Source organism: Capra hircus, chromosome 26 (genome assembly GCF_001704415.2).
Source record: "Capra hircus breed San Clemente chromosome 26, ASM170441v1, whole genome shotgun sequence".
NCBI lineage: Eukaryota > Metazoa > Chordata > Mammalia > Artiodactyla > Bovidae > Capra > Capra hircus.
The window spans coordinates 14,702,751-14,723,000 of record NC_030833.1 but is presented as its reverse complement, the minus strand read 5'-3'; the positions used below and the strand labels follow the sequence as shown (position 1 = coordinate 14,723,000).

The 20,250-nt window shown below is 40.7% G+C and overlaps 2 protein-coding genes across 4 annotated transcripts in view; one reads left to right on the top strand and one right to left on the bottom strand.

The window, feature by feature from the left end:
* ENO4 (enolase family member 4) overlaps positions 1-7,901 on the top strand; it is a 28,243-nt gene extending 20,342 nt beyond the window's left edge. Inside the window, exons 10-14 of the mRNA XM_005698518.3 lie at positions 1,027-1,152; positions 2,474-2,669; positions 4,257-4,324; positions 4,882-4,999; positions 7,039-7,901. Of these exons, the coding sequence (XP_005698575.2) occupies positions 1,027-1,152; positions 2,474-2,669; positions 4,257-4,324; positions 4,882-4,999; positions 7,039-7,160 (630 nt within the window). The 3' untranslated portion in view covers positions 7,161-7,901. The remainder of the gene's footprint in view (positions 1-1,026; positions 1,153-2,473; positions 2,670-4,256; positions 4,325-4,881; positions 5,000-7,038) is intronic.
* Positions 10,177-20,250, bottom strand: part of SHTN1 (shootin 1) — a 113,252-nt gene continuing 103,178 nt past the window's right edge. For 2 of the 3 annotated variants that reach the window (XM_018041468.1, XM_018041469.1), the window contains exon 17: positions 10,177-11,997. In XM_018041468.1, coding sequence (XP_017896957.1) covers positions 11,787-11,997 — 211 coding nt within the window. In that variant the 3' untranslated portion in view covers positions 10,177-11,786. The remainder of the gene's footprint in view (positions 11,998-20,250) is intronic. The other variant, XM_013975257.2, reaches the window with a different exon arrangement.

Here is a 20,250-nt window from a genome sequence, read left to right as displayed (position 1 = left end):
TATTGCTTATATTAGGTAAAATGCATTAGCTAGATAGCAGATAATTCTTCTTATGTTAGTTCAAAGTCACTGAAAAAGTTAGTTCAAAGCATTTCCTCTCTGACAAGACAAGATTGTATAAGTTTTGCAGTATAGAAACTAAGCGTTCTTAGCCACTTTTTAACGTGAAAAAAGTACAGAATCTCTTCAATGATGGAGTTCTTAGGAACCTGCTTAATTCTAATGGAATCCATTCTGTTAGCAGCCATAGGAAGGCATTAGTAAATCAGAGTCATTCTGGTGCACTCCACCTCCCTCCCCGTACCAAATGCCCCAGGTACCACTGCTGGACACAGATTTGGACTGGACATAAGGGAGCTGTGTTTGCAGACATCATACTAAATTCTCCAGGTCCGTTCACTCCTGTATGAAAGTACCTGGGGGCATTCCAGACTTCAGATGAACAGGCTACACTAGAATTCCACTTCCAAAACAATAGTTACTACTAGGACATGCCTGCTTGCTTTCACCTAAGTCTCTTTACGTTTCATAGTGACTGTTCATATCTCAAAAGTCTAGCCCTGCCTTCAAATTTAAAATATTCACAGTAAAGGAAACAAGCTAAATTCGTTCACTGTGAGCTGAACAATGGTAGTTCTAGTGAGTAGGCAGGTTTGCACTGCTATTCTGTTTATGAATTTATGTGATTGCCCATCTTCCAAGCACCCAGGTATCTGGCATCACATCCTAAAACTGAAGTAAGGAATTACTCCTCTCCTACTCTGCAGGCAGTTGTTTTGTGCAGAAGGTTTCATCTGAAGTCCGTGGGAAGAGCTGTATGGGGCATCCAGAGAAATGCAGACTTGATTTTCTCAGGTTGATATTTAACAGATATTTAAAGTAAAAGGCACAGATTTCTCGTGTGAGGGTGGCCTGAAAATAACCCGCAGTCTTTTATATGAAATGAATGAAAATGAAGTTGAATTGCATCTTTAATGTTGGAAGAACTCATCATTCAGCCTTTAATATCTTCTTTACACTTATCAGAGTAAAGGAAAGTATGAAGTGATGATGGGGACCTACAAAAATGCAGCTGAGATGGTTGACCTGTATGTGGATCTGATCAACAAGTTCCCTTCAATTATTGCCTTAATTGATCCTTTCAGGAAGGAGGTAACGGGATTCACCTTGAATTTCATAATAAAACAGAACAAAGTCTCATTCTTTTTGATCTGTAGATTTGAAATGTAATTTGGGCTGGGATATTTTATTTGGGCATTTATGAGAAAAGGCCCTTACTGGGAAATGACTAGCAGAAACAGAATTATCCCATCTGTGGGATAAAACACGTATCCTCCAGCACTTCAGAGTACTTGTGTGTTTACCAGCAGCCTAAGTGATGGCAGATGAGCCTGCTGTGCTGGCTGGTGCTTCAATAGGTTAATCACACATCATTTCCAAGTACTCATGGAAACAGAACTTCAACTAGGCCAAATGTTTTTTAACCTAAATTCAGTTACTACACATGTATAGACATTAAAAAAAAATTCTTTAAAAGATTTGAGATATTGGGGTTTTCTGACCTGTTCACACATCCAACAAGGATTGTCTGTGTGCCTACAACTATCTCTCTTCCTAACCCACTTAAACTTCAAAACTTACATTCTTGATTTTATGAACTTGAGAGCCATTAGATATAGTGAGCAGATATCCTCTTTGAGATAACTCAGCTATTAAAATTTGAGGGACAGAAAGAGAGCTGGATCTTACTGGTGCCCTAGGCTCTCTGAGTCCCATCTTTCCTTTCACAGCCTAGGCTGCATCCCAGCACTTGTGGAAGATGCTGAGCCCAGATCTTGCATCCCACCAGATGTCATCTTCTGCTTCTTGTCCCTAGGCTCTGGCCACAGCTCTTTTTTAATGTGATAAGATGCACCTGTATTGTCTGTCCTAATGGGACAGGTGGAACTCTAGTACAACAGCTGGGAAGACTGTATATTACTATTTAAATAAGCATCTCATTTCATTTGGTGGTCTCACCAATTAAAAATAAGGGTGTTGGGAATGAGGGTCTACAGCCCTGCAGGCTCATTTCTTTCCATTGTCTTTTTACCAGAAATAACATTAACATCCTCCAACCAGCCAGTCTTTAGCAGCATTGTGGATAACACAGTGGGTGGGAAAAGCCTGTGCTTGGAGGATGTCAGAATCAACGTGGAGAAAAGCATTTAATGTGTATTAACATTTTATTCATTATATCTTTAAGCTCAAATTTAATCACTTTAGGTTTCTATTCCACGAAGCCTATTAACTTGTGTGGCTGTGGTACAAGCAGCATTCAGCTAAAAAATGCAAAAAACAAACAACTCCCCCCAAACCCCTAGCTTGTATATCTCAGAAAGGTGTCTAACTTTGATTGTCTACTATATGATTCCTGTTGTTTTGTGATGATGCTCCAATCACTGTAATGACCAATTCTTAAATATCCACCCAGGACTCTGAACAGTGGGACAGCATCTATAATGCTCTTGGTTCCAGGTGTTACATAATTGCAGGCACTGCATCCAAAAGCATCTCTAAACTGCTAGAGGAGGGCAGCATCAGCATCCTCAAATACAGCGGGCTGATCATAAAACACACAAACCAAACCACGATGTCGGACTTGGTGGAAATAACCCATCTCATTGACGGTGAGTGGAAATACAGATCTGAAAGACTCATTATGAACTTAAATACACAGTGTATCAGGCACTAAAAAGCATGGAATCCATCTTGGAAGAAAAAAACACCCCAGCCGTTTGTGAGTGATTTGGTGCTAAATAGCAAAATGTACCTTACTACTGATTCAGTTCATAATGTTCTAAGAACAGCCGCACCCAGGAGGTCGCCCCTTTCAGGGAGGGCTACCACAGACACGTGGCTGAGGCTGCTGTTCTCTCAGTTTCACAGAGCACCACAGTGATTTCTTTTTTTCAATCATTAGCCCACACTGGCTTTTTTTTAGTTCCTCAAAAGTTTCAAGCTCTTTACGACCTACAGGTCTTTGAACATGCTGTTTCTTCAGCCTAGAATGCTTTGCCCTGTACCATTTAGTTGACTGACTAGTCCTGATCCTTCAGATCTTCTTGACCTAAATGAAACCTCTTCAGATGCCTTTTCCTAATTTTCCCCACTCCTCACTGGATACTCTGAATCTTTCTCATCCCATATTTTCAACTGTAGTAACTAGCCACAATTTGTTCAGTTGGGTCTGACTCTTTGAGAACCCAGGCTTCCCTGTCCTCCACTATCTCCCAGACATCACACTCATGTCCATTGAGTTGATGATGCTATCCAATCGTCTCATCTTCTTGTTGCCTCCTTTTCCAGGGTGTTCTTGGGAGTCTTGTTCACTTATGCACAGGGCCTGAAACATGAGTATCGTGAGTGGATCTCGGGGACTAAGCAGAAGGCTAGTCTTAGAGCTGGTGCAAGACTCAGATGGAGACTGGGAGCCAGGGGCCTGGGCTGGTGGCAGCAGATGGAATGAAATGCCTGTGGTCCCTTCACCTGCAGCCTGCCCCGGTCTAGGGCCCAGGCAGGGTGGCTTGCAGGTGGTGGGAGAGACGCCCCGGGCCTGGCCTTTCTCCCTGGGCCTGGCACTTGGCAGACATTCTGTTCCATGCCAGATCACTGCTGTAACTCCTGCCTGTAAGACACAACACTGTCACCACAGGAAGAACTCTGGATTGCAGTCTTTGTGGGCTTTGGCAAATTTTAAGGGAGTTTGAGATCTTTAAACGTGATTGATTAAGTACTGTTAACACTGCTCTTCTAATACGTCAACATTCAGAAAGACAGTTTTCCTTTGACCAAAATTTTACATGAATTGTGAAATCTGTTATTTAGGCATATGATGCCCTTGTACTTACTTGTATTTTGACTCTAAGATGCACATTTTTCTACATTGAACATGGATGATTGTCTTACAGCTGTGGTCTGAGAAATGTGTCAATCTAACTTGAGCGTTTTTCTTCTTTAGTGGTAATAATGGTGCCTCTTACAATCGAGGGTATCTTAGATTTGATGAAACATAGCATTCATTTAATGTTCATTATCTACACAGATATAATCAGGGTACTAGAAATGCAAATTTCTAGTTAGAATTCTCAGATGGTCAACGAATTGACTCTTCACAGTTTTAAACCTCTGGCAGACTTTAAAGTTTTATTCTGGAGGCTTGTATCTGCTGATTAGATTCATACCATCTAAAATGAAAAGAATTCCTCTGCTTACAGGTAAGAAGCTCATCGCTGTCCTTGGAAGCACAGACGGAGAGTCATCTGATGACAGCCTTGTCGATTTGGTAAGTGCTAAAAACCAGTCCGTTGCAGAATTGCCAAAACACGGCTTTTATCACAAAATGGTGTTTCAGAGCGGTGGACTTTGGCAGACAAAGTCATGTAACCTTTTATGAAAGATTTCCTTCCTCCCAGACAGCTGCCTTTTGCAAAGAGCTAATCTTTGAACTTTTAAAAACAAGAAAAATTGAAGTCCTGGGAAAATGATGAGCATACTTAAATGACTGGGATGCGCACTTGCAATCTTACCTCCTAAAATGAAGTGATAAAGGCCAGAGTGTTCTTATATAAAAGTCAGCACACTCACATGACTAGGATAGCATCTGATGTACAGTCACACTGTCTCTGTACCGCTGAGTCTTCTCGGCTTGTAAGCAGGCCGCTTTACTGATGTAAGGTGAGAAACTGACTTCAAAGCCGCTTTATACATGTAAGATGAGAAACTGACTTAGGAGAGTAAAACCAAAACACACAGGGGCAGTGTGTGGGTCCCTTCTCCCTAAAGAGTTTAGTTTAGCAAAATATGACTCCATTTAAAATAAGCTGTTCCTCATCCCTTTAGGCTGTTGGACTTGGTGTCCGGTTTATCAAGTTGGGAGGTCTTTCTCGTGGCGAACGGGTGACCAAGTACAACCGCCTCTTTACTATAGAGGAAGAACTTGGCCAGAATGGAACACTGGGTATGTGCTGCTTTCTGCTTTGTTTTCCTTTAGCCATGAATAAGAGAACAAAGATTGGGAGAGGGAGGAATAGAAGTCTCTCAGCAGGCGGGCAGGGGAATCCAAAGGCTATAAACAAGTGCTGACAAAACCAGGATGGCATTCGCCACAATGTGCCTTGTTTTCTTAATGGATTATCTGTTTACCTCAATGTTTAAAACTCTCGCCCTTTTTTTTTTTTTTTTTTTGATGAATAGGCTGTGTGATGCTTTTCAATAGACTTAATTGATTGGAATTTCCAAGCCTACCTTTTGTTATGGTCCAAATTATACTTAAGGTTTCTCTGCACAGCCCAAGAAAGTTAAAGACAGATGTTTCCCTGGTGGTTCTTGGCAACAATTTGTCTTAAGTAGACAGCATGTTAATTTAATGTACCTTGGGAAGACTAGTCTCAAGAGAAATGAACCAGTCATTTATGACATCAAACTGTAAATCTGCATGGATAGAAGCAGCTTATGTACCAGCTACCTGGAGAGAAACCCCCAATATGCATTTTTACTCTTTATGTATTACTGTGACAGGCAAAAGAAAGCATGCAAAGACGTTTAAAGAGACTAATACTTGTCTTTGCAAAATTCTAAAACTATTTGCATTTTAAAATGGAATTGACGTACTGCAAAAAAGGATGTTATTTAAGTAGTGCTGACATACTTGTTACCATAAATCAGGCCAGGGGTCCCCAACTTGCAGGATCTAATGTCTGATGATCTGAGGTGGATCGGATGTAATTAATAACAAAGTGCACAATAAATGTAATGCACTTGAATCATCCCAAAGCCATCCCCTCACCACCCTCCCCCTGGTTCATGGAAAAATTGTCTTCCATGAAGCCAGTCCCTGGTGTCAAAAAGGTTGGGGGCTGGCCACTGCCATAAATGTAACTCTTGAATGAGACAGATATATTACAGAAAGTATTGTGGAGAAGCAAGGAAGTCCTACTCAATATAGGCACTTTTTTCAGGGACCAGTATAAATAGTAACTATAAATTTGTCACATTTAACATATGTAATGACCTTGACACATATCCTAAGATTTATAGAAAAAAAAAGATATAATGGGGAGACTATGTCTCAGTCATGTAAGGGCAGTCAAAAGTTCGTATTATTTAGTGTGTAACATGAGGGCTTTTTTTTCAAATGGGTAAAATTATATGGCTCCTACCTATTGTCTGATTAATTTTTGTCATCCTGACTCGTGGAAGCTTTAGATTCCCTAAATGACTGATCACATTTCCAACCAGACTTCACTGCAAGGGGAACAGCTGCTTCGGGGCAACAAAAAGGACTCTAGTGACCGGAGGCCCAGCTCCTCCCTAGTGACAGTGCCGGCCCCTGAGCATTCCGGAATGGATTAACAGATTAATGAGGATTTTGCTGAATTGGCAATGGTCAATACATGTGAAGGGGGACCAAAAAAACTGGAAAAGCAAACCACTCCACTGAGAGGTTGCGTAGGAAATCTTGGCAAAAGCTCAGCCCTTAAAACAGTGTTCCTGCTACGGGGACCTGAGTGCAACAGTCTAAGTCGACAGAGGCTGACCTTGGAATAGTTAGCTGGCAATGATTTGTCTCATGAAGAGCACTGGCCTTCCCTCCAGTTCACCTTCCTCTTATCCTATGCTGCTCAGCCTCTGCCCAAAGTCCGCTGTACACCAAACGTTCCAGAATGTTGTCTAAGGATACAATGCAAACTGAACAGAATATATTGCAGCTAACGTATAACCAATGACAGGCCTGCTTTTTGGCAGTTCTAGAATCCTTTCTAATGGTGTGACACCTCTGGACAGTTCTGAAGGTGCTCTCCTTTAAATCCTGTAACAAAGATAAAAACTGGGACCAGGAGCTTCCCTGCTGGTCCACTGGTTAAGACCCTGTGCTTCCAATGCAGGGAGCATGGGTCTGATCCCTGGTCAGGGAACTAAGATCCCACATGTCACATAGCCAAAAAAAGAGAAAGCAGCCACTGAATTAGTAAACTTATTGTTGTCATTTTTTAATAGGCTTCAATGAAGACCACACATTTTTCTACTGGAATGAGGAAGCTGAAAAGGCTGGCGAGCTGCCCGAGGTTCCTGAGCCCATCTTCCCCACAGAGGTTGTGGAGGAACACGCCAAACTCTGAGCGTCTTCCCACCGGGGTTGCACGCACGCCAGCTGACAGCCACACCACTCAGACTATTAGACTGATTGACCTGGAGGAAATCTTCATTTTGCTTTTGCTCCAAAAACTTCACTAACTCGTGTGCTTTTTCTTCCTTTACGTTCACTGTTTGGTGAAAGACAGAGATAGTATTTTGCCTGAAATTATACCTGTGAACCTGTCTTCCAGCTGTCACATTGCTGTGGGGATCCTGTTGGTACATGCTCATGCTCTGGTTCAGGGAAAAACTGTCTTGCACATGTTCGTATATGTCCATTTGAGGGGGAGGGGTCATGACCCAGTAGAACAGTCCAATATTTTTGCCACCAACTCCACACTCAGTTCAAACACCTCATACTTTACTAGTCAGAACATCTCTAAAAACAAACATCTTTTACACTGGGAGCTCTCTCTGCCAGGGAAAGGTATACATCTTCTCTTTTTATCTTAAATATCCATGTAGAAAGCACACACACAGTTTTATAGCCAACCTCGTGCAAAACTGTGGGAGTTTCACATATTGTTTTAAGAGCCAAACAGCTTCCTCTAACTTTCCTACCCTCAAATCCCTTTTCTCTGATTCCCACCTCTTTCTAAATTTTAATTCTTCATCTATCATTTATATCTCTGGGGAATCTCCTTAGAGCCTTTTTGGAATGAGTATAAATGAGAAAATAAATGAGTATAAATTCAGTAAACACTGAATTTATTCATTCAGTGAATGAATAAATACTCTTAAAGCCATTAAATGCATAATTATTTTTATTATAGCATCTAGTAGGTGATTAAAAATGATACGACATATAGATTGTCTTTTCTGAAAGCTGGTTTTGGGGTGATCGAGGAGAGTCAAAACCAACCATATTCAAACACTGACCTGTAAATATAATAATATCCAGTGGCTTTATATGACTTAAATCCTCTGTTCAGTTACCATGTTTTCCCCCCAAATTACATAAATTGCTACATACTGACCTGTGAGAAAGTTGGCTAAGTTTAGATTTCTGGTGTATTCTCTAAGGTTTTCTAAGCATGCCAAGGACCTCTCCGTTTGAAGAGTACTAACAGGGAGATGTAATGATCTTATGGCAGAGCCAAGGCCTTACTCTCAAAGCAGTGACTTAAAACAGGCTCCGTGGCAGGTTCGTTCAGAGCCCAAGGCAGGAGGGTTGGTTGGTATCACTCTTAAGTTGAAAGAGCTGTGTCACAGTGTGTGATTGTGGTTGGTTGCCTTTCCTGATTCTTAGCAGTAAACAATGGGTAAGTGTTCACATAGCCTCTGCACATGTACACCCCCACACACACACACACAGGAAATATGGGAGGTCATGTGAGAGTATGCCCTGAAACTGTGATACAAATTATAACCGAATGAAGCCACAACAAAAATGTACAACTTAAAAAAAAAAAAAAAGTACAACTAAGTTAGTAACTGAATAACTAAATTAAATTAACCAAAGAGGTGACTTATTACCTCAACCAAGTCAACCCTAATTTCAGTGCTGAGCACTCCCTATTCTCCTTGACCTCACTTGAGGCTTGGGGTCACCAAATGGACATTAGCATTTTAAGCTTGTGAGAGTGATAAGCACTGTTTCTATTTATATATTTTCTTTCTCTACACATGTTACAGGACATGTAATAGATATAAACCATATCACGGACCCAATGGACATGCGTTTGCGTAAACTCCAGGAGTTGGTGATGGACAGGGAACCCTGGTGTGCTGCAGTTCATGGGGTCGCAAGAGTCAGACCCGACTGAATGACTGAACTGAAGATATTGCATATAAAGAGATGAAAGAAACTCATCATACCCTTTATTAGAAATGGCAGGGGGACTGGGGAATGTTAGTGCTTGGAAGAAACTTCAAATCCAGTCCTTAAGTAAGGGCTGCTTGATGACCTTCCTAAGGTCAATGATGATGAGAGATGTTTATCCATTCTTCACAACTTATTGCCACATAAGCTGAAGCTGTTCTGTGATTAAAATGATTAAATATGTATTGGAGTGGGTTGCCATTCTCTTCTCCAGGGGATCTTCTCAACCCAGGGATCAAACCTGCGTCTCATGCATTGCAGGCAGATTTTTTTTTACCATCCAGCCACCAGGGAAGCCCCTAAACATGTATGGTGTGCATTTATAAAAATCATCCAAGCCTTGTTTTTAACATTCTGTGAAACAGACTATCATTTACCTGACAAATATCCTAAAAATAGCATGGAAGGATAATGAACAGTAATCTTTACCTGCCCTACTCCATTTCTAATAGACATTTTACTGTTAACAAAAAAGGTAAGGAAGGAGGAATTACTGGCGAGTAGTCTGAAGACAGTAAAGAATCTGCCTCCCATGTGTTTGATCCCTGGGTTGGGAAGATCCTCTGGAGAAGGAAATGGCAACCCACTTCATTATTCTTGCCTGGGAAATCTCATGGACAGAGGAGCCTGGCAGGCTACAGTTGACAGGGGTTGCAAAGAGTCAGACACAACTGAAGCTACAAAGAGTCAGAGCCAAAACGTCCATTGTTTTTACTCAGGCCAATCAAGGTTGCATGGTTTTAGCCCTGTCAACACCATAGGAATTTCCACAGGAATGACCAAGTGCTGAAACCAATGGACGTGAGTTTATATGAGACTAGCTCAGCTACAAAAAGGTACTAGAATTAATTTTATCAAAGTAATTTTAAATACTTTGTGATCATGGTGAAGGAATAAGCAGCTCAGAAAAAGGAAGAACCCTTTCAGAATACCAATGACTAAATGTTGCCTGGTCCAGCTAACACATTTCGCCAGATGACTGACTCTTTACCCTGGAAAGGGTGTGTGATGAGAGATGGAATTACATATGTACAGAATTTTGAATTTCTAAATACCTTTAAGACATGCCAGCAGACTGACAATATACACAGGAATGGGGAAAGCAGGAAGAAACGTAGCGTAAAATTCCTTAAAAGAAATCATTTTGTGGATTATTAAAAATTACTAAACTTATCAAGTCTTATACAATGTTTTTATTAAAGGATGTCAAGTTTGGGGAAGTAAACCAAAAATATCAATAACCACAAGTGACCTTTAGTGGGAAACTATTGGTGCTTTTTAATAAATGTGCTGAGGAGAGTTCAAATCACAGCATAACAGACCTTATTTCAGTGAATTAATGCCGTCTGTAATTTGTATATCATACAGCAGTATTGTTCAATCAGGGGAAGTCACAGTTGAAAAGCCTTACATTTTAATTCCCTATGAGTAAACTGATAAGTAACTGTAAAAACATCACTGGAAGAAACATGGAAACAGCCAAGCATAACGAACCTACAGAAGGATAATTATCTCCAAATTTAGGAAGTACATTTACCTGCCTAACCACCTTTTCAAGCCTATGTTTAGCATACGTGCAAAAATAAAATACAACTACTGCAATTATTACTATCATTTTCTTCCGCCCTTAGGTGAGAAACACCTGACAGCTTCATGCTGAGCTATGCTAACAAAACTAACCCTTTTACTTTCTTTAATAGTAAAATTACCATTACTGAATCATTGTCATAAGAAAATGCATTCAAGTACATTACCACTTATTTTAAATAAACACCAATTTTGAAACAATCAACTTTGAAAAGCTGCATAAGTCTTTTTTTTTTATCCCTGATTACATTTCTTTATTCACTGTGGTAGATGGAAACTTTGTATTTTTAGAGACTATCACCTAATTTCTTTACAAACAAAACAAAACAACAAACTTGTGTAATGTGAAACAGCAGTGAAGCAAGAAATTGTATGCTTGTCACTTATCTTCACTGTACGTAAGAACTGTGATAAAGTATGGTACTTGTGCCACATGAGTACATGAGAAAACACAATTGACTCATAGCACTGAACACACTGTTTACCAAGATAATACTCTATTAAATTCAAGCTTTGGACTTCACCTCAATTCTGCATTCAGGCCACTAGAGCATTCCCTCCAAAGTCTTTGGGAGGCTTTGGACACAATCGTCCCATAGTTAATAATGTGTGTAATTAACACTGAGTATGAGACTGCTACCTTGACATCGGCTCCCGAAATTTTAAGCTTATCTCAGTATATCCTAGAAAGTAATTTGTATACCACAGTGCCTAACAATTTCCATGCTACTGAAGTTTCTCCATCAAAAAAAAAAAAAAAAAAGAGCAGATACGCAAAACAGAAGCTTCTCTGGGTTTTTTTTTTAAATCACCTTATTAAGCTAGTCAGTTCTGTTTATCCAATTATACACAAGTGCTGCAACCTTTCATCATTACATTTGATTAGCGGTATGCACATTACCTAAGAAGATAACATGTGAATTTTTTGTTATCTTCTAAAAGAAGTCACATTTAATACAGTAATTAGAAAAAAATCTTATCCCTATAAACATTAAAAAAAAGTTACAAAGAATGTGCATTTTGCTAAATAGCTTACTTATATATTTATAGGTGAACTACTTACAAAAGTGACATCAGAAAAGAACCTATATTCTGAATACAGTGACAAGAACAGAATGTCTATAGCTCTTGCCAATACACCAAAACGAATCATGTGCTCATTACAAAAGGACTTCCGAACGTGCCACCTTCGGTTTACGGATTAGCAGTTGGAGCTGCTGGTGTCTGTCTCTCTCTGTTTGTATCCTGGTTTGGTTTCAACGTCATCATCCTTGTGTTGAGCTGGATCTTTCTCAGCGACCTGGGCTTTGGTTTGAGGTTCGTGTGTGGAAACAGGATCTAAAACTACAACCGGTGTGGCTTGTTTTCCACTGCCAATGTATTGTTTCTGGTATCCAGTGTTACTGGGAGGCCTAGGGGGTGAACAGTTAAACAAACAAACAAAAAATTAAAAGCAAAGAGAGAAATCATTGATCTTTCCGTATTCCTGGATTCAGAGGAGCAAAAAACCCAAAACATTCTAAGTCTAATCAACATGCAAAAAGTGGTCTTTGAGGTGCCAGCCATTAAAAAAAAAACAAAACTATTAGATTACATATTAGGAACACAAGGCCAGGAGAAAGGCAGAAAAAGTCAGAGCAATTAACTGCGGAAGTGTTAAAAAGCCAAAGGCACCTACCTGCTTAATCGCATACTCTGCTCATAGAAGCACAAAGCTCACAGGTCCTCTGCGCATACCACCCCACTGCCTGCTGCCCCTGACTCCTGCCCCACCTCTGCTTAGCTGGAAGGAGGCAGCGAGTCCCTCCCGTGTATGCCCAGGGCACATAGAGTTGCAGACTCGCTCTGAGGAGACTGCGTGGAGGAGGGAAATAAATCACCACCACCCCCATGGGCAGCTGAGAGACATGCCAGCTGCTGCAGTTTGCTGGCAGGAACGATTCTGGTCAGACCTGGGGAGGAATGAGGGCGGATGGGAGAATCTAGAGAGTCAGCTGAAATGCCAAGTTACCACTTTTTCTAAAACGGAGAATCACATTTGAGAAATTTCTTATTGAATTTCAAATGGCAGTTAGGTTTCCTCTCTTCTCTTCTGATGTAAGAAGTTACTGCTTCTCCAGCTAAATAGGCAATAATTTCCTTGTGGAAATGGAGATGTCCTGAAATGCTCTTCTCTTGCCACGTGTCAGGAGATTAGGCTGTGGGCACCTAGTCCTCTCAGAAGACAGGACAGCAGCAACCACCTGAAGGGGCTGGACTGCTGATCTGATGCCTGGAGGTTGAGGGGTGTGTTGTAGGCAGGGCAGAGGCTATTCAGACTTATCTGGTTTTCCTGGTGGTTGCTAGGACGTTAACCATGACCCAGCACACCTCTGTCCCATGTCCACCTCTGGATGTCAGGATGAGTACTGACGAACTGCTGGCCAGGTCTCCCCACTGCTCTACTAGTCTCCCTGATCAGCTGATGTCTATTATTCCCTGACCCCTAGGTCAGACCTGCTGGTTGACACTCCCTTACTGCCTCATACTTCTCCCTTGTTGGGACTTACCATAGTTACAGTGAAATAACTGGTTGTTAAATGTCTGTCTCTTTAAGTAAAATGTAAGCATCTGTGAGTTGGACTGTTTAGCTTTGTTCATAGTTATACGCCAGTACCCAGAGCAGACCCATTTGTGGAGTAAACAAATGAGCGAATACTAATGAACTACTGTGCGTGAAAGGCTCAGAATGAATGCTCAGAAACCAAGGCTTTTGTGTGAGCAGGTCTGGATACCTCTATTGTACAGCAAAAGCAACAAGAACAAATGATCAACTGTTGAGACAAAGTGGCCTGCATGATCCAGCCCCAGGTAACAAAACTCCAACCCAGGGACCACGGTTTTATCACCTAGCACTATGAGATCTGTCCAGATGTTTGAAAACCACTATAGGGCTTTCCAGTTATACTGTATGACTTGATTATCATCAATAAGTAACTAGCATGTAACTGTCTTCTTTGGAGGAGTAAAAGCAGAGAGATGACCAGAGGCCTGAGAGGAAAGTTACGCTGTAGTGGGGACAGATTGCTTTATTTTTGCCTGAAGCTGGCAACACCCTTTTCATTAGCAGACAGCTCTGACACTGCCCACCTACTGTGGCCAAAGATCCACTTCTCAAGATATCTGTTACTGTGTTCTGGCAATCACCATGGGATGAATTTACCCCAGTGGTATCTGGCTTGACTTTCTCTGACCCAGGAAACACCTGAAAGCCCGAACCCATGGTTGGAGAAGCAGAACCACCATGAAAGGCATAAGGATTCATGACAGGTTAGACCTCAGGCAATGGAGAGAGCCAGTCAGGCAGTCTACGTGAGTCTGTATAGGATACTGGGCCTGAAATCAGCACGTCGTGCAGGTGAGAAGCAGCAAGAAGCTGAGGACAAACAAGAGCCCCATCTCTTCCACAATCCCCAATCCTGATGATGCAAGTGAGCTTCAGGGTAAACCTGGAGCCCTTCCACATGGAATCACACATGCATCTGGCCCAAGATCTGGGGAAGCTAGAAGGGGAGATGGAGGCAGCTGTGCCACATGCCAACTAGGTGACAACGCGCATGAGCAGTAAAAGCATCTGCCCTACACACACTTTCAGAGCATTTAAAAAAAAAAAGACTATTATGTCACTTCCACTTTCTAAATCTCATGCCAGTTTCTCTTGTGGTGAAGCCTAACCTGGAAACAAATGGGTAAGAGAATTCAAGGGAATTCTAGAAAATGAAGTTCCAGCCTAGCTAAACTGTTACAGTCAAAGTCACATAAAATCTGCCAGTCAAGTCCCCAGTCTGGTTCCACGACACTGGGTCTAAGCCCATTGCTGGCTTAGACCAGATAAGCTGGCCAGTCTGCTCGACACATGCAATGGAGATATCCATCTCATTCCAGGTGAGCAATTTCCATCAACCCATACTGACCTTCATTCATCACTTTTGTAGAACTACCATGGATGTTTTCATGCCCACATGTGTCTGCAGGTGAAGGGGCGGTGAACGTATCCTAAAAATGCTTTCTTCATCAGCTGGAGGCTGAAAACTTCCAGGAAGTGCTCTTGGGGCTCCACAACAGCAACAAATGATGTTGACTCAACTGAAAGTTCAGAAACTCTGTATGGCCAGGCTGCAATTTTCCTGGAATTGTCTCAGTCCAGAGAATTGCTGTTCTTTCCTGAAGTAAGCTTCTCAATAATAGATTAACCTATTATTAAGTCACGTGTAGACTCCAATTTGAGAACTCCTTTGCTTATCACTGAACTTGGCACAGTGGAAAACTCTGAATCCATGTGTTGAGAATCAGAGTTAACTAGTTTCTTAAAGATAACGACGACTGGCTTGGAATTCCAAAGGGTTGAAGCTCAAAGGGACTATGGCAATCATCTAGTCCAGCTGGTTCTTTCACAGATAAGGAAAATGAGGTTTGGAGAGGGGAGGGGCAAGACCTAAAACATACAGCTTATTGGTGGCAGAGCTAAGACAAGAAGCAGAAGTTCCTATCTCCCTGTTCCTGATTCTCCCACAATATCACGTAACTTTTTACCAAAGGCATCTTCTAAAAACACGATGATGATGCCACAGGCTAATTCTGGTATGTTTACAGATTCTTTCTAAATCCTTGTTTTCACCTGCATCTTTCCGATCTATAAATATGAAATTCATCCTTTGGAGTTATCCCTTGTTCTTTTTTTTTCCTTTGTGACTTAAACCTAGCTCTTCCTGGTTTGACATCATTAAGTCTATTCCTGGTTCCCACGGGGGAGCTGCCCAGGGCTCCTTCTGGAATAAGGGGCCTCATCGTACCTCCAGTCTGATCTTATAGGAAGAGCCAGAAAGCCCCACAGCGATGGTACCCAGAACCCAGGCTCCTGCGCTAGGCAGCCACAGTGGCAGGTTCTAGGAGGTTAAACTGAAGCTTCTCCCCAAGGTGAAAAATCCCAGGTGCTCAAACACAACAATCCAATAGGAACTGCAGTATAACATTGTTTGGTTCAGTTTTTCTACTTTAATTCATCTAAGAGCAATGATCCCAAATAAGGAATTAAAGTCAGTATTCATAAAAAGGATGGCAGACCTTCTCCTGTAAGCTGCAAAATCTCCAAGCAAAGCTTAAATTTTAGAGCTGACATGAAGACTCAAATCATGGACTGTTCAGGCTGAGAGGGATTACTGACATGAACTAGTCCATCCTTCTCATTTGTCAGGTGAAAACACCAAAGAACAGTGAGTTAAATGCTTGTGTGGGCCCACAACTTGTTAATAGCAGATAAGGATTAACATTGTGGCATCCTGACTTCCTGTCAAGTATTTTTTTTTCTTACCACAACAGAGTAGCAGTGATTTTTTGATCCATTCAAATAGGTGTTTTTGTGAGTCATTTTCAATCATTTGTTAAGTGCTATTCCAAGACAAAAAGAAAAACCAGAAAGCAAAATAAAAGCTAGGAGAAAATATACTAATCTATGCCACTCTATGAAGCCTAAAGCCCAAGTATTGGGCAGCCCAAAAAATTCATTCGGGTTTTCCCATAAAATCTTATGGAAAAACTCAAATGAACTTTTTGGCCAACTCAACACTACTTGGTTGCCCTTTCAGAAAGCAGTTACTTTTCCCTCCCTGCAAGAGGGCCAGAAGGTGAGGCTGGGGCAGATGGGGCCACTAGCTAGTAAAAGGGAAAACCTGACTCCAGCTAGTACTGGTACCAGAAGAATCAGAACAATTGCAAACGGTAATGCCCAAAATTGAACTTTATAATAAAGGGACTCAGTGATTTCTCAGACTGTGTTACAAGAGATGAAAGTGCAGCTTTCTAATTCTTAAAAAAGCACATCATTGTTTGCATTCAATGAAATTTCATTCAAAATCAACTTTCCACGTTCCAATTATATTCAACAACATTCTAGCTAACATTTCGGCTTCAATTCAAATTAACTAATGCCCCCAAAGAGCCCTAATAGACATGGTTCTGAGCTCAATTGAATACAATCAAAGCTCATGAAATGAAGGGGGTAAAATGCTTATTTCATGCAAATTTTGCATATCACTCAAGCTTAATTCTACTGATAATATAAAGGTGGGACATTTTGAACATTACAGTGAACGAAACTTTTAAGCGGCGAGAGTTATTTTATAAAATGCTACCTCTGAAAAGCTGATTGCCAAACAGTATAAAAACGGTTTGAGGCATAAATGCCAAGTTCATTTCTATTTCACTTCTGAGGTAACTATCTTTCAAATCGCAACAGCTGGACTATTTAACACAATCTGGTGAATCAAAGTATAGTTCTTCTCTGGTCTCCCAGTGGGACGCCTGCATTAGTTGGTGGCAGCCATCCAACAGATGACGCACAGCCGGACGGTCTGAACTCTGCTTCATTTACAATAAAAATGGGTAAAGCCGCAATCGTATTTACCACCTTCAAGGACAGAAAACGGAAAGATTTAAATGTGTCTTTATAAAGTAGTTTCCTGGGAAAACTTCAAAAAGGAAGTCAGTTTTATATTTTCCCTTGTGTAAAAATAAGAAGTCTTGCTGCCCGCCCCCACGCCAGCCCATCCCCAAGCCCCTTACAGAGTTGCTGCAGCAGTGAAGAACAGTGGCACTGCAACCAGAGGAAGTTTTGTTTCTCTTAAACGTCCTGTCTTTCAGGGCATTTTAACACACTGGTTCAAAATCTCCCCGAATCGAGTTTCAAACAAGAGATGAAACTTTCTATATTATTGCTCATTCTACTACTTGTAAACATCGTGACGGTAAGAATGAAACTAATTCCTTTTGGCTTTGTGTACTTTTTGAAACTGCATTTAAGATCAAAGAATAAATTAATTGGCCAATTTGGGTCAGCTTCTGTTTGAGGGGAAAATAGATATAGTTTTAAATTATGAAAAATAAATATTGTTAAGCAGCAGAATACTGCCACGCATGGTTGAAAATCTGACATCGCCTTCTGGATGCCGATTTGCCATCAGGATTAACAAGAATCCCTTTTTAACAGAGGTCAACAATGGCTGGGCAGAGACTTCTGTGTCCATGTTGAGCCAGTTTCTTTGGTGGAGTAACTGCAGCATAGCTTCTCAACGCACAGGTTATCTCCCAGACCACAGTGAACGCTACGAAGCCTTGTTCCAGTTCTTTTATTCCTCCAGTGTAAGCTGGGCTCTGAGCATTTATAGATTCCAAATACACTGGCCCAGGGAGGCCAGGAAACTGGACCATTCTCACCAGCAAAAGCATGAACTAAGACTGATTGTAGCTCAGGCAAAGATTCTTTTTGTAAATGCGTATGACACTTTTGGGGGCTACTTATAAAGATTTTTGTAATTTTGTACAACTTAAGTCACCATGGACAATTCACTGAGATCTCAGCTATGAAATGTGAATGCTATCTAAAAAAGAAATTTTAAGGGACATACAGTCTTCCACCAGAGCCACCATCTATAACATGAGCACCTCAAGAAAGCTGTCATGCACAAAATGTTTATATTTTCATTCGTAATTTTCAGAAAAATATTTTTAAAGTTTAAGAGATTTTTCTTTATATTAAGTACTTTAAACTCTCTTTTAAGATGGTAAGTTGTGAAGAATTCAGTGTGCTACTTTTCATATAGTTATATGACAAAATACATTTCAGATGAAAAGCATTTATCAGGTTTCAGAAGTTAAATCAATTTATCCTCAGATCTGAAACTACACTTAACTTTTAGCCAGAACTTCTATTTGAATAGATTTTAAGTCTCCACTACTCCACTATATAAAAATAACAGGAAACAGAAATACTGCAGAGACTGCTAAGAGAGGTTTAAAATAAATGACAAAGCATCAAAAGCAATTTGGTTCTCCATGCCGAAACGATGTATTTTACGCTAAGTTTCTAAAAATCATAGGTGTTGGCAACGGGAGGCAAATGTTACAAGGCAATTCATTCTTTGAGAGAACTGAGAATTGCTCAGCTGTATTTTTAACAGTTATTCTGAGATTTACTCAACAGAATTTTAACACTGGGTATAACAGAACCTCAACAATTAATCTGGAAGCATTTGCTGTCTGCGGAGCAACTCGGAACACCTGTGAGACAAAACCGACAGGCGGGTCTTCTGGGCAGCCCACAGGAAAACTCCTATGGAGGGGGCTGAGTGAGGCAATCTCAACTTCCAGAACATCCAGTTGTTCCGCTAATTTTGTTGTTAAAACTTAATTGTCCATGTGCAGGCACACACGGAGAACCTTTGTCGTAGTGCTTAGCTGAGCAGAGCTGTTTCCTGCAGTGTCCGTACACAATTCAGGGGTACTAAGATTACAGTGGAGAGCACAGCAAATCCTTTAATTGTATAAAAGCATCAGATTAAGCAGTGACGTCCATGCAGTTCATTCTGCTAGCTAGTCATCTCTTCTCAGAAACAAATGTTTACTAAGTACACGGAAGGTGCCCTCCTTTCTCTGCTCCGCACCACACAAGCAAACACACACACACACACACACACACGCACGCACGCACGCACACACACACACACACACACACACGAGGAAAGAAAAGAGGTGGGAGGGGGGTGATGGGAGTAATAGGAAAAAAAAAATGCACTCGGACTAAAAGAACTTGGCTTTATTCTATCTGAACAAAATGTTGACTTGAAAGAAATAGCTGTATGACCAACCAAGTTAACTTCCAGGTGAGATCTGAGACAATTTTATGCCAAGCTTCCCTAAAAATGAGTTGAGAATCTTAATTTCTATTTGGCAACATATTTCAAAAGCTGAAATTCTCAGCTCCAATGCAAAAGAGCAATTTCATTTTTCTACATCAGTTTCACACTGGAAATAATGGGGAAAACCCTGAAGAGAGACTACGTAAAAGTCAATCAATCTTTTAATTCAAACCCAGAAATGGCAATTAGATTTTCTTTCATAGAAACATTTGACTGATTATATTAACCATCAGACATCTAAAATTTATCTTTTATCAACTATACTTCGGTAGTCAGTTAATGGCTCAAACAAGATGAACTCTCATAAAAATAAATGTGTGGGGCCAAAAGTCACATGTATTTAGAGATACCATAGATCTAGAAATTAAATGCAAATTGAAATAAAAATGGCTTCACTGGAAACGGTCATTTTTCTATTGAAACTGAAGTCCTGTAATTGCTACATTAGTTTTTGTGTTTTTTTTTAAATTCTTCTATGGGGCACAGTTTTGACCTGTTTTGACCTCCCAAACAAAAAAGGCAAGCTAGCCACCTGTCTGATGGTTAAAAAGGAAATTTTAAAAAGCCTGATAAAGCTTAGAGTTTGGGGGAGATCTGGGACTGAAGAGAAACATGATGAATTAGAGAAGTGTTAACTGGAAGGGTCTCTGGCAATTGTGGCTTAAAAGCATCTTTGAGAATGGCCAAGAGATGAGGATACAGCTACGAGATTACTGCAAATCACACCAATTACAACAGAAACTGGGTTCTCCCCTGTGAAACAAGGTTTTAGATATAACTGGATGAAATGAAAAATCATCCGTGAGGTTGACCACTTTAATTGTAACTGTCAGGAGGAAATTCACCTTTCTAAAAGTAATTAATAGAAAAAGTGAACACAGATGAATAAAGCTCAGTACCGACAAGTAAGGCCACTTCTAAGATGAGGCTGTT